Source organism: Corvus brachyrhynchos, unplaced genomic scaffold, assembly GCF_000691975.1.
Source record: "Corvus brachyrhynchos isolate BGI_N302 unplaced genomic scaffold, ASM69197v1 scaffold258, whole genome shotgun sequence".
In the NCBI taxonomy this organism is placed as follows: domain Eukaryota; kingdom Metazoa; phylum Chordata; class Aves; order Passeriformes; family Corvidae; genus Corvus; species Corvus brachyrhynchos.
The window spans coordinates 5,512,470-5,524,468 of NW_008240122.1; the positions used below are offsets into that span (position 1 = coordinate 5,512,470).

At 45.3% G+C, this 11,999-nt stretch overlaps 1 protein-coding gene across 4 annotated transcripts in view; it reads right to left on the reverse strand.

Moving 5' to 3' along the window:
* Positions 1–7,202, reverse strand: part of PLB1 (phospholipase B1) — an 84,757-nt gene extending 77,555 nt beyond the window's left edge. The window contains exon 1 of one of the 4 annotated variants that reach the window (XM_017744831.1): positions 7,160–7,202. Coding sequence is in view for 3 of the 4 variants with exons in the window: in XM_008641746.2 (XP_008639968.2) it covers positions 1,522–1,570 (49 nt within the window). In the remaining variant the exon portion in view is untranslated. Of the gene's footprint in view, positions 1–1,521; positions 4,325–7,159 lie in introns of those variants that run through there. The other 3 variants (XM_008641746.2, XM_017744829.1, XM_017744830.1) reach the window with 3 other exon arrangements.
* Positions 7,203–11,999: the final 4,797 nt, after the last annotated feature.

The window sequence follows — 11,999 nt, forward strand, 5'->3', positions numbered from 1 at the left end:
CATTCTGAACATCCTGAACAGTTTTGCACCAGCAAGTTGGAACCCACCCTTCATCCAGACCACTTCTGAACACGTGCAGAGCCCACATCCCAACACCGATCAATATGAGCATCACAGTTAATGAAATGGACATGTTCATATTTCTGCTTGGCTCACTCCCTTGGGTGGATATCACTTAATCCTGGCAGTCCCTCTATATTTGTCATCAGTTTGTTCAAGGATTTGGTCACTACTCCTCTTGTCCCCTGTGCTGAAAGGCTTGGAGTGCAAGGCCCTTTTTAAGCTGTTATGTAAGGACACCAAAGAAAAAAAGAAATTGTCAGGCTTCAGCCTTCTTTTATACATCAGTCAGTCCTACAGACTCCATGTTTCAGAAGAACTTGAAATAGGATGTGTCGGTTTTCATTCCTTCAACAATAATTCATTGTTTCTCTTCAGATTAATTTTTGGCTTAGCTGATCAAATTTTAACCTTTCCAGTTTTCTTAGTTTGTTTTGGATTTACACTTTCCATAGGGCAACTTTTTAAACTCCTGTTACTCCCAGTACTATACTTACTCCCTTACTATACCATGGAATAATTCTAACGTGTGTTTTCAATTTTCCTGACATAAAAAAAGGAAGTATTTTTCAGACAATTTTCCCAAAATTTGGGAGAAAGATTCTAACTCCTTCCTCCCTTGCTCTTATCGTTAATGTGTTTCAATGAACAATTCTTACAGGCTCTTATTAATCAACATATTTTTTCCTGGATTAAGTTTTCAGAGGAACTGCAGTCACCATGCATATTTTTCCCTAAGTTAAAAAGCTCAGGTGTGATAATTTCTTCTGATTACTTTAGGAACCAAAACCTAACAGTTTATTATTTATCAGAGCACCTTATAACCCTCTGAAGACACTGACATCACAGCCTTCTGCTAAGGTAAAGCACTATTACTAGTTATCATTATTGTCTTACAGGCTGAGACCTGAAGCACAGAGCCAGTAAAGCCAAAACATACAAAACATTTTCAGTCTTGAGCACCTACAAAACAGTCATTGGCACCAAACGTGGACTTTAGAGACCTAGTATAGGGAACAAGGTCTCCAGCCTACCCTGAATATTACAGAAATCTGAACAATGCCTTGAATGCCAGGATGATGGTTAACCATTCACATAACCTTCTATCACTGAAGATTATCATAGTTACAAATTCAGAGAAAACCTCTGTTCCTTGCTTGAATTTCTGCACCATTTTGGCACAGATCTCACTGCTAGTCTAATTGTTTGATGTTTCTCTCACCAGAAAGCTTTAGTGCATAAGATACATTCTATCCCCAGAACAGTGCAAACCAATGCATACATCTTTATCAAAAAATGATCAAATATACCCAAAACTGCATTTAAGATCACAGTTTTACTCACAGATTTTCTCCATCCTGCTTCTAAAACTCCTGCTACACACCCACCTTGCAACAACTAAAAATAGAGGTTCCCAAATACTGTGCAATGCAAATTTTCAGAGGACTTTTCAAAACTTACCTTCTGAGGAGAGCAACCAAAGGAACAGCACACCTAACAACAGCTTCATGATAACTACCTCTATGAATTGATAATCCTGGAGTGCTGTGTGTTAGATGTTAGGGCTGAGAAGAAAGAAATTCTCTTCCTTTTCCCTCCTTTATATCTTAAAAGTTGGTAACTCAGCAGCCATAAAACTTATTTGCTTCTACCTTTGGAAAGCAAAGCGACAATAATATTTCATTGCCTATCCAAGGGTCAAAGAATGAGTACAGCTTCTCTCACTTGTTCAGAGAGAGGTGGCCATTTTTCAGGGGAGTTCTCAGCAAATCTAAGGACCAAGATCACATGAGTCAGCTTCCAGCAGGGTCAAGGCTCTTCAAGCAATACATAACACATTAGTTTGGCATTAGCCTGCTTCTGCCAGGCAAGGAAGGAGCCTCTGCTCCTGAGGCAACAAGGTCAACTGAACCCTATGTAGCAGCCCAGACCCACCCAAAGAGGAAGGTTGTGCTCTTCCTTTTGTCTCCTTCCCTACCTGCCTCTTTCTTGCCTTCAACCAGACTCATGCTGTGCCTGTTTCCCTTCCCCTAGTTCCTCTTCTGGAGGATTTTCCTTCACTGGGTTATGCCTCACCAGTATTTGCCAAGACAGAGCAGTGTCAGACAAGCAGGATTGGTAACTCTGCCCTCACACTGCACAGGTCTCCAAACCCCTCGCTATGACACTCTTACAGTAGCACGGTCACTTCTGCAGAGTCAAAGAGCATGCAGAAATGCCAGCTAGACCACGATACAACTCCCCAGTGAGACTACCACTATGCCTCCATTACAGTGTCAGGGTCAAACCTCTGAAGAGCAGCCTGCTGTCCTCACACAAAACAACAGAGTGACCTTTGGCCTCTTCTGAGCTCTCTGACACCCAGAGAGAGCTCCTACATGAATAATGGGAGTCTGCTTAAATAAACAGCCTTAAATGCTTAAATAAACCACTAACACACCCAACTCAGGCAGTCTAACCCATCCTTCAAAGGGGTTTTTGTTTATTTTGCCCTTCTGTTGTTTCATGACAGAAATTTGACATTCTTTGAAGGAACACGTTGGAGGTAGATCTTGTGCTCATTTCACATTTCAAAAACCAAGAATGCTGTATTAATTCTGAACATGAACAGCTATTGCTCAGAGCAACCTTCAAGGAGGAATGTACATAGACAAGGGAAAGAATTCCTCCACCCCCTGAGTCTCCACTATCAACTCAGCAAAAACACACTGGCACAAGGAGCTTCTCACCTCAGACACAGCTGTACATTCAAGCCTGAGAGGGATAAGCTCATTCTGCCTGGGGGTCTCACACCTGAAACACAGTTTGACACCGAAACTCCTTTGACCAGTAAGGTAAGGAAAAGTTAAAGGCTTACTCACTGTTGGGGCACAGCCCCACACCAGCAAGCCCTGCTGGGGCTGAGCTGCAGTGGAACTCCCAAGCAAGTGGTCAGAATGAGGGAGGTTCAGGTGAGGCTGGTCAGGACCATTATCACATCTCAGTCAAGGTGGCATTGCACAGTCTCAGCACAGATGGGAGTTACCTTGGGTGGGTCTCGTCATTACATACAAGGGTCTGTGGCTTCTTCATTCCTCAAGGGAAAGCTCTCACTATCAAAAGTCTGAGAAACAGACTTCTTGAAGAGCTGGAAGCATTTAAAATCCCAGAAAGTCTCTTCCTCATGGTACACAAAGCAAAACATGAAAAGAAAGGTAGCATTAATTCATTCATTTGCCATAAACCACAGATCCAAGAGTAAGTTTAGCCTTTAAACACTGTGACATATGACACAGTGACACAGACAAACGCTTTAAACATGTGACATTGTTAACTTCAAGGCTTGTAAATCTCTTGTAAACACTCCTTCCCACCACTGAAACATCAAAATAGCTCCTAGACTGAATAGCAAATAACAAGCAGCAGCAAAGATCAAAAAAGTTTGCAAAAGAGAGAAGAGAGAATTTTCTATTAGATGGAGAAGGTGTCAGAGACAAATTAAAGCTTTTGCATTACTGCAAGGGCAAAGTTAGATGCAGCTACAGAAGGCAAGCAGAGTTCCAGACCATAAACCAACGCTCAGCTGATGGTATTTAGGAATACCCTAGGGAACTGCAGCTATGTAGCTGATTACCTAATGATCAACACAGAACATCTTGTGTGTACCCTAAAGCGCCTGCTGCTGCTCAGGTGGGACAAGGAGCTAGATGGGCCTGATAGTTAACCCTGCCTGAATCGTGTGACTTGTCTTGTCCTTTGCCCTGGATGGAGAGGGCTCATAACACAACTGGCACAGAAGAGCATTGCATGAGGGTTGGTGGTGAAGAGCAGAAGTTTTGTGCCTTGGCATGCTCTCGAGCAGAGGACCTGTTTCACAGGTCTACGTCCAACAGTGCAAAATACCACAAAAACAAAAGTCAAGCCCCAGTTACAGTTTTAAAGTAAGCAACACCCAAACAGATACTCAAACACAGGTGCTGAAGCATATTAGCAAAACTCTTTGGTTCATTGCTACATCTTTGGGTGGCTTATAATATACCTAAAGCTTCACCTTTCATACCCAGTGAGGGAGCTATAGCTGGGAAAGCCATGGGATTTTTTTCTAGCTTGTCTTTAAGTTTTTCCTTATCTCCTCTGTTAAACAGAGCTTCTGTCTGCATTTATTTTACTCATACAGAATACCAAAACCCCAAAACTCTTTCAACCTATCTAGGTCCTCACCTATAGGACTGCTGTTTTAAAATACAAATAATGAAGGTATGGCTGCATATTAAAAGAAAAAAAAAAACAAAAAAAAAACCAAAAAAAAAAAAAAACAAAAAAAAAACCAAAAAAAAAAAAAAACAACAATAAAACCAAACAGACAAAAAAACTCCATAGAACTCAACCATTCATAATTAAACCCAAGATGTTTGTCACCACAAGCACAACCTTGTACTGAGTAACTTAGGGAGGTAGCCAGCTCAATTGCTAATAAGCAGAGGCCATATATCAGTGGATAATGTCACTGCATCCACAAAACTATCACATTGCACTGGCAGAGCAGAGGACTTCTTGTGGAAATACAAAGCAGATCGAGTTTCCATTTCATTTGAAGATAGAGCCTGTCTGTGACCTGTCACTGCTTCAGCTAATCCTACTGCCTTGACAAAGCATCAGATCTTGAATTTTGTGTTTAGGAAGCATATCCCTGAATTGCTCCATCTATGAAGTACTCATCTGTGATGGGTAGAACATGACAGTGCTAGAAAAATGTCAGGAATAAATCATACACAACAGCAAGACACTTCATGTGTCCTTGTGATGTTGTGCCGTTGCCTTCTCTTGCCTCTGTGATTCACACTGCTGGTAAATTTAGTCCATATTCTGGACCTAGACAGAAGATCTTCCTCCACAGAGGCGTTCAGACATGCAGTAGAGGGTGAGGAGATCAAGTGAGGCCAAGGGCAGCCAGGGACATGAATCACCAGGCAGCAATTCTGCGGCAGCAGGCAGGAGGGCTGCACAGCTTGCAGGAGGCTGCTACCACCTGCTGGAGGGAGTGCAAATCCTCCAAGGAAAAGAAGAACACAAACGTTAATGTGTAACTTGAAAGCACCAGTCTGCCTATGGTCAGATTACTGAAAGCGGGAAAAAGGCCTTGTAATGCTTAGTGCAGTCCTTCAGAAAGCCCAGGCTTTTGGAGTTGAAGGCAAGGAGGATATAAATAATTTCTAAAATGGCTTTAAAAAAGAAACCTTGATAAAAACAAATGCAAACACAAGGCCTCAAACACACTTCCCTAAATTTTTCTAAGCTCAGCACATGGTTGGACTCTTGACTTCTATAGTTAGATCTGAATAGCTGCTATAGAGACCTAAGCTGTGGCAGTAAGTACACAAATAAGCAAGGTCACCACCACAACTATAGCCATATTTTGGATGAGCTATGAAGCAGTGCTCTCCTGCAAGCACCTACCAGTACCTGAAGGCAGCAATGTAACAACAAAATCTCCAATCCAAAGTTAATAAATGAATGAAACTTGAAACTTCTTCCTTGTGCCTGAAGTAGGGCACAACTTCCCACACAGACTGTTTGATTACTTGCTGAGGGCACAAGCCCTTTAGCCACTCATCTGTGGCTGGCACTAACGTACAGCATAAAGTCCATCTCCACAGACTGCTCGGGGCTGCTGAGAGGCTGGTGCTGCCCAGCCTGCCTTTGCACCTTGTGTATCTGCCACAGGTCCCTCATTCCCCACTGCCTGTCACAAAAACACACTGTGCCCTTTGCAGCAAAAGCTGGAACTGCTCCTCACTGCCTGTTCTAGCAGCCTCTGGGCCTTTGATGCAGGCAAGCTGCAGATCATGCCATAGGGCTGAAATCCTCCTGGCTCCTTGTGGGCAGGAGCCCCTGAAGCCCGATGATAGCTGCAAGGCTGCTGAGAACTCTGAACAGCTGGAGAACAGCAGAAGCCAAGATTTAAAGATCCTCTGCTAAAGACTGCTTTTACTTACTTTTCTGTATTGTGAGGACTCGTTTGAGTCTGTAAGCAGCAAGAAGCTGGGGACCAGATACTTCCTGTGGCCTCCTCAGTTGGCCCCTTGGTTATCAAATCAGGAGATAAAGCTCATTTCTGGGGAGCCCTGTTTACAGCCACAGACTTGAGAGTATTCACCAGTGCTACCACAGCCTAGAGAAAGCAGTGCTGGCAGGAAGGCAGATAGAAGAGGGAAGCAGTCTGCCTGCCTCTGATAGACAGTGATGGCATTTGACAGCAGGAACCAGAAAATGCGTGCTCCCTTGATGTGTCTCTGGGTGAGTTCATTCATGCTCACACGCAAAGTACCTAATTCTCAAAACTTACATGGAAATCAGGCACCTAAATAAACACCACGGTGAACTGAAGAACAAGTCTCAAAGCACTGTGGTTCTCCATAAAATGAAAACATGAGTATTGCCTTTCTCCCATTCTTTTCCATTAAGCTATAAAATTCCCAAAACAGTGCCAGCTTTTGGCTGTTTGTAATCATACCACAAAGGGGCTCTGTTTTCAGCCAGTGCTATAATTGCAGCAGCCAGCGTGGGAAGCTCCTGGCTCACCTGTGCTCTCTGAAGCTCTTCCCACATGAAGGTGCAACATACAGACTCTGTGGGGTCAGCCTGTCTAGATGCCACGGTGTCCCAGACTTGCTAGCCCATCTATGCACACTCCCCCACAGAAGTTCATTTCTCAGCCTGTCTTTACATGTCAAAAAATGTATTCCTTTGACCTCAGTGAGCCAGTCCCAGATGTGCTATATTCCTTTTGCATCATTAATACTTGTGCTGCTCTTGAAAAAGATAAGAGTATCAAGTGGTAGCATAGTGATTGAGATGGGGAGAGGAGGTAAGGCTGCTTTTCCTCATAAGGGATGAGACTGACTTTTCTGGCTGCATTTGCACCAAACTCTTAGAGACCTTTACATTCCACAGCGCTCAAGGTTACTCAGTTTTCATCCATTACCAGCAGAAGCTCCTGGAGCCAGAAGTGTATGGCTTGGCGTGCTCCCTTCACATACTTCACACAACACAAATTGTGGCAAATACGTCCTCCCATTGTAGTGCTCACCATCTATGCAATGCTCTGATCTGCTCTCACCTGTTTTGTGGCTAAAAGAGCTGGGCTGTCCAGGTGCTCTGTGTCTTCTTGCTCACCAGTTCTTTCACCCAATGGGGGGAGCTGCACTGAGGCAAGCCTGGGGGTAACAGATTCAGTGCTTAGAGAAGTGAGTTGAAAGGCCTTTGGACACAGACACATTTATTTTACTAAGGGACCAAGCAGCTGAAGCCTTCTGTAACTGTGAAGAGGTGCTTACAGAAACTAAATTTCCTTTTGTGAGGCAAAGAAATCGTAGGAGAACAACAAGCAAACACCATCAAGTCAATCTTAAACCCAAAGTCACACACAGCTCAGCACTCCACAAAGGGAAGCAGGTAAACAGACGCAAAATAAATAGGAGGGCTGAGCATACAGAAACTACGGAAGCCAGACTGGACTAGAAGTATTTACGGTGCAGGGCAGAAAGGAGTATCAGTGCTCTGGCAGGAGCACATGGACACTCGGCCTGAGCGACAAACTGCGTGCGGAGGGTCACGCCTGCTCCAGCCAGCTGTAACTCTCGCCGTTGCCACCAGAGGACACCAAATTCCCACATTGTCACTCCTGAACACAACGAGTATCCTGAGCCTTCGGCTGAGAGTGGGGAAAAAATGTCACGGCCGCGGAGCTGTACCTCCAGTCCTTCGGAGGAGCAGTCCAGGCCAGAGCATTCTTGATGTGACTGGCGTTTGCCCGGGTGTACCATCACACAGCAGCAGCTCCGTCTCCTCCCTCCCAGTCAGAAGCCAATTTCAAGCTTGCATATTTTCAGTGACTGCATGCTTTGAAGACCAGTAATAATACAGAAAATAACAGTGATTCAAACCAATGCTAGATGATCAGAGACCAAAAGCCACTGCCAGCTGAACAGATGCTCTTATCCCATATTTCCATTGAAAGAGCCTTCCAAAATTCACAGTTCTGCCAGGCTTCATCCTGACATTTCAGCAGAATATTGCAAGAATGCCATCAAGTGCTAGAGGCCTTTGTTTTTAAGATGGAAAGGCTGGGCTCTGGAACCAGCTACAGGTGCAGGCATGGGCCTGTCCATAGGATTTTCTGAACAATTAATCTAAACATTATTATTTCAAGTGATCTCAATAAATTGCAAAAGCTGCTCAGAATCAACTGGCTAAAATTCAATAAAAACACAGCAAAGTACTATGATTGGGAAGGAGAAATTAAGTGCACAAATGGATGACTTGGAATAATTGGTTAAGCAGCAGTACTACACAAAAGGATCTGGAGGAATTAGAGTGGATCATATAATGAGTCAACAGTATGCTGCAGTTGCAACAAAAACATTTCTTTTGGAATATATTAATGGAGTGTCATAAGTGTGCCACGGAAAGTCATTATTCTGCTTTACTCCAAAACAGTGCTCACTAATGCTAAGCTCTGTGCCAAATCTGGAACACTAGCAGTTTCAGAAAGATGGAGTTAGAGCAGACCAGCCAGCCCAACAGGAAGCTTAAGAAACCCTAGGGAAAGCTGGATGGACTTTTTCGGATGGACTAGGAGAGGTTTTTCTGGGAGAGAAAGAGAAGAGGGAGGATGGCTACTCTGATCACAGGGGGCTGTTCTAGCCAGCAGTAATTACTATGCATCTGTTTTCCCTGGCGGCTCAGAAGAAAGACAGGCAGAGGGGTCTGAGATCAGTGTGGAACAAAGGCAGACACCAAACCTGGGACTAGTTTGGGTTTCATCTCAACAGGCATCTCTGTTTTTCTTATATAAGAGGGAAGGCACGCAGGCGGGGGATGGGAGAGGTCACGAGTTTTGATGTGACTGTCAGTGACAACCTGGAAACTTGCTTTCAGGTGAGGAATGGTCCTTTTAACACAACAAAGCGGCACACCCAGGAGTGCATACACAGACCACACCTACTGGAGCCAGCTTCCACAGGGTTGTTTGTACAGCAAGCAAAGGAGAAAATAAAGATTGGAGATGGAGCTTGGTTTTTGCCCACTCCTCCCCCAGGTCAACCTGTCCCTATGAATAGTATAGCAAGGCTGTTCACATATTACTGCTTTCTGCGGCTCCTGGGGACCTTCAAGGTCCTGCTAATAGCACTGCTGTAAGATTTCCACCCCTTAGACCTGGTTTCCACCCAGCACATAAATAAATTTGGGCATGTCCCCATTCAGCAAAGGCCTTAAGCTTATGCCTACACTTTAAGCACAAGCTTCAGAGCGTGTGTTCCATGACTTCTGCAAACAAGGCCTTTATCTCAAAAAACGTAGATAAAACAACTTTTCATTTAGCTAAGCTCAAACATTTCCCTCAAACTCCTTGAATCTACCTCCTCTCTGACACTGAAAGAGATGCCTTGCATAAGAAGACTCCCTTGCTTCCTCTCTGCTGTAATTCATCAGCTCTTCCCTGCTCCAGGGCACGTACCTCTAAGGACAGATGAAATCTATTCCTGTTTGTTACTATGCAGAGCTAGATCTCAACAGCAGTGATAAAGGCCCTTGCACATCCTAGCTTGCTTTCTGATACTTCCCTTTTCTCTGGAATTCATACTCCTCACCCGCCCTTACTCCCTTCCCCCTTCTCTGTTTGCTCATACTTCTGGAAAGATGACTGAAGGCTAACCAATGAGTAAGGCACTGCTGCACGTCATCGCCTGTCTGCTGCAAGAAGGGGTGAATAAGTTCGTTTGTCCACAGGTTAAAGTGAGGTTGCCATCCTAACAAGGAGCATGTAATTGGGAGACCAAGCAGTCGGAAACCTGCCCTCTCCTCTCTCTTGTCTGGACCTTTTAATTTCTCTTGTTTTCTTCATTGCGTACAGCACTTTATGCCTGCACAGCATCTTTCAAGTGAGGATCTCAAAGGGCTTCACAGACCTTAATTAAACATCATAAATCCGTAATTGATAGATGAAAATTCTGAGTCACAAAAAGGTGAAGTGATGTGCTCGTGGTGAAACAGTGAGTCAGTTGCAGAGCTTGGAGCAGGGTTATGGCGATCCCAATCCAGTACTCAGCATCTTCCTCCCTTGCCAGACTTCACGGAAGACTTGGAGAGTGAGTTCAACAGCTGCCTGATGCTGCTCCCAGTGGCCATTCAGCCACTGGTGGGGAACAACCATCAATGGCATTTGGTGCTGCGGTCCCAGACCCGCTAAGGGTGGAGGCTGGGTTGCAGGAGTATTGCGTTATCTGGGAACAGCCCCAACCACCCCACTCCCCACTGACTGTGACCCCAAAGCCAGCCTGGAGCCCAGGGCTCAGTTAATGGCTATTTCCAAATCCCAAGGAGGCAACCACAGGATAAGACCGGTCCCTTCAACCTACCCATATGGTGGCCTGACAGGGGAAGGGCCTTCATGTCCTGATCCATGCCTGTAGCAGCAATGCTATTACCCCTACCACAGACCCACAGGGACACAGTGCAGTCTGCACCCAGGGACCCAGGCAGGCACCCAGCCAGCTCCTGGCTGTCAGTTGGCCCCGGGCAGGTTCCTTCTTTTTTCCTGTTTCCCTCTCAAGCCTGTGTTTTCACATCCACAGCCTGTAGGCTCGGCAGGGCTGGGACCCTCCCAGCTGGGCATTTGCACAGAGTGGCCCAGTCCGAATCTGGCTGGGCTGGCAGGAGAGCACAGCCCTGCCTGCCCATCCCTCCTTGGTGCCGGGGAGCCGGTCCCTCTTGGTGGACATCGTCCCAGTCTGCTTTCCAATTATAGCATTGCAGGGCTGTGACTGCATTTAATTGTCTGCATTTTATAAACACTAAACGGCCTTGGCTGACGCCCGAGTTAATAATCCCCTGCAGAAGCGACTTTGGCCGGCCGGCTCCCAGCTGGGCCCTCACCACGCCCACCAGAAAGGGTCAATTAAAAAAAGATGGGAGAGGATAAAAACACAGAAACACAAGTTAAAAGACGATGATGCACCTGAGGAAATGACACATCCCCCCTCCTGTCTGCCACCGAGCTGTGATGCCGCTGCTGAGTTGGGCTTTCCTGAAGGCACCAAACAGGAAAGCTCTGCTCCTCAAACCCACCTGCCTGCCATGGCCAGTGCCAGCTGCCCACACCTGAGCACCCTTTCTCAACCATCCCAGTGACTGCCTGGATCAGGGTCCGAGAACGGCAGAAGACCTGTAGCAGGACAAACAGATCAGCTCACCTATCATGTCAAACCGACATTTCTTTCCTCCAGGTTTTCCCCTCACTTAATACTAGCAAAGGGAAAAAACCCAACACAACTCACCTCAAAAATGCAAACAGAATAAAAATCCCGAGAGTAAATAGCCAAGGCTTTTATGTTAATGCAAGAGTCATTGACAGCATCAAAACAAAGGGAAAATCTCTGAGTCAAATTTGCAGATGATGTAAATAAGTCTATTGAATTTCAGTGAAGGGCACAGGCTGCCCTACAGCATGTATATAGGTGTATGTGCTGCCCTCATCCCCCTCTGCTACCGCATCCCAACTCAGTGGCACAAGGGACACTGGAAGGGGAACAGATGACACTTCAGGAGGATTTGTACATATCACCGCTAAAGCTCAGCATTTCTATTTTAAAAAGAAAGAAAAAAAAATACAATGAAAAACCCAAACAGGGCGAGTGCACAGCTGCAAGGCGGCCTGGGTAATTGTGCAATGCTGGGAACTCTTAGGTAGTTAATAATTATACTCAACCTTCGGTCTAGTTCCTAACAACACCCCTAGGCGTGTCGCTCTTACAGAATAAGGGCACACGCCCTGCTGTGTCTCCTTGCTTAACAGGAACACAAAGTACAGTAGTAGGAGGTGTTTCCTTGAACTCTGAACAATTGGACATTTAAGGATTAATTACTGTTAAGGAGCTTTGGACTGGCAAACACACTAA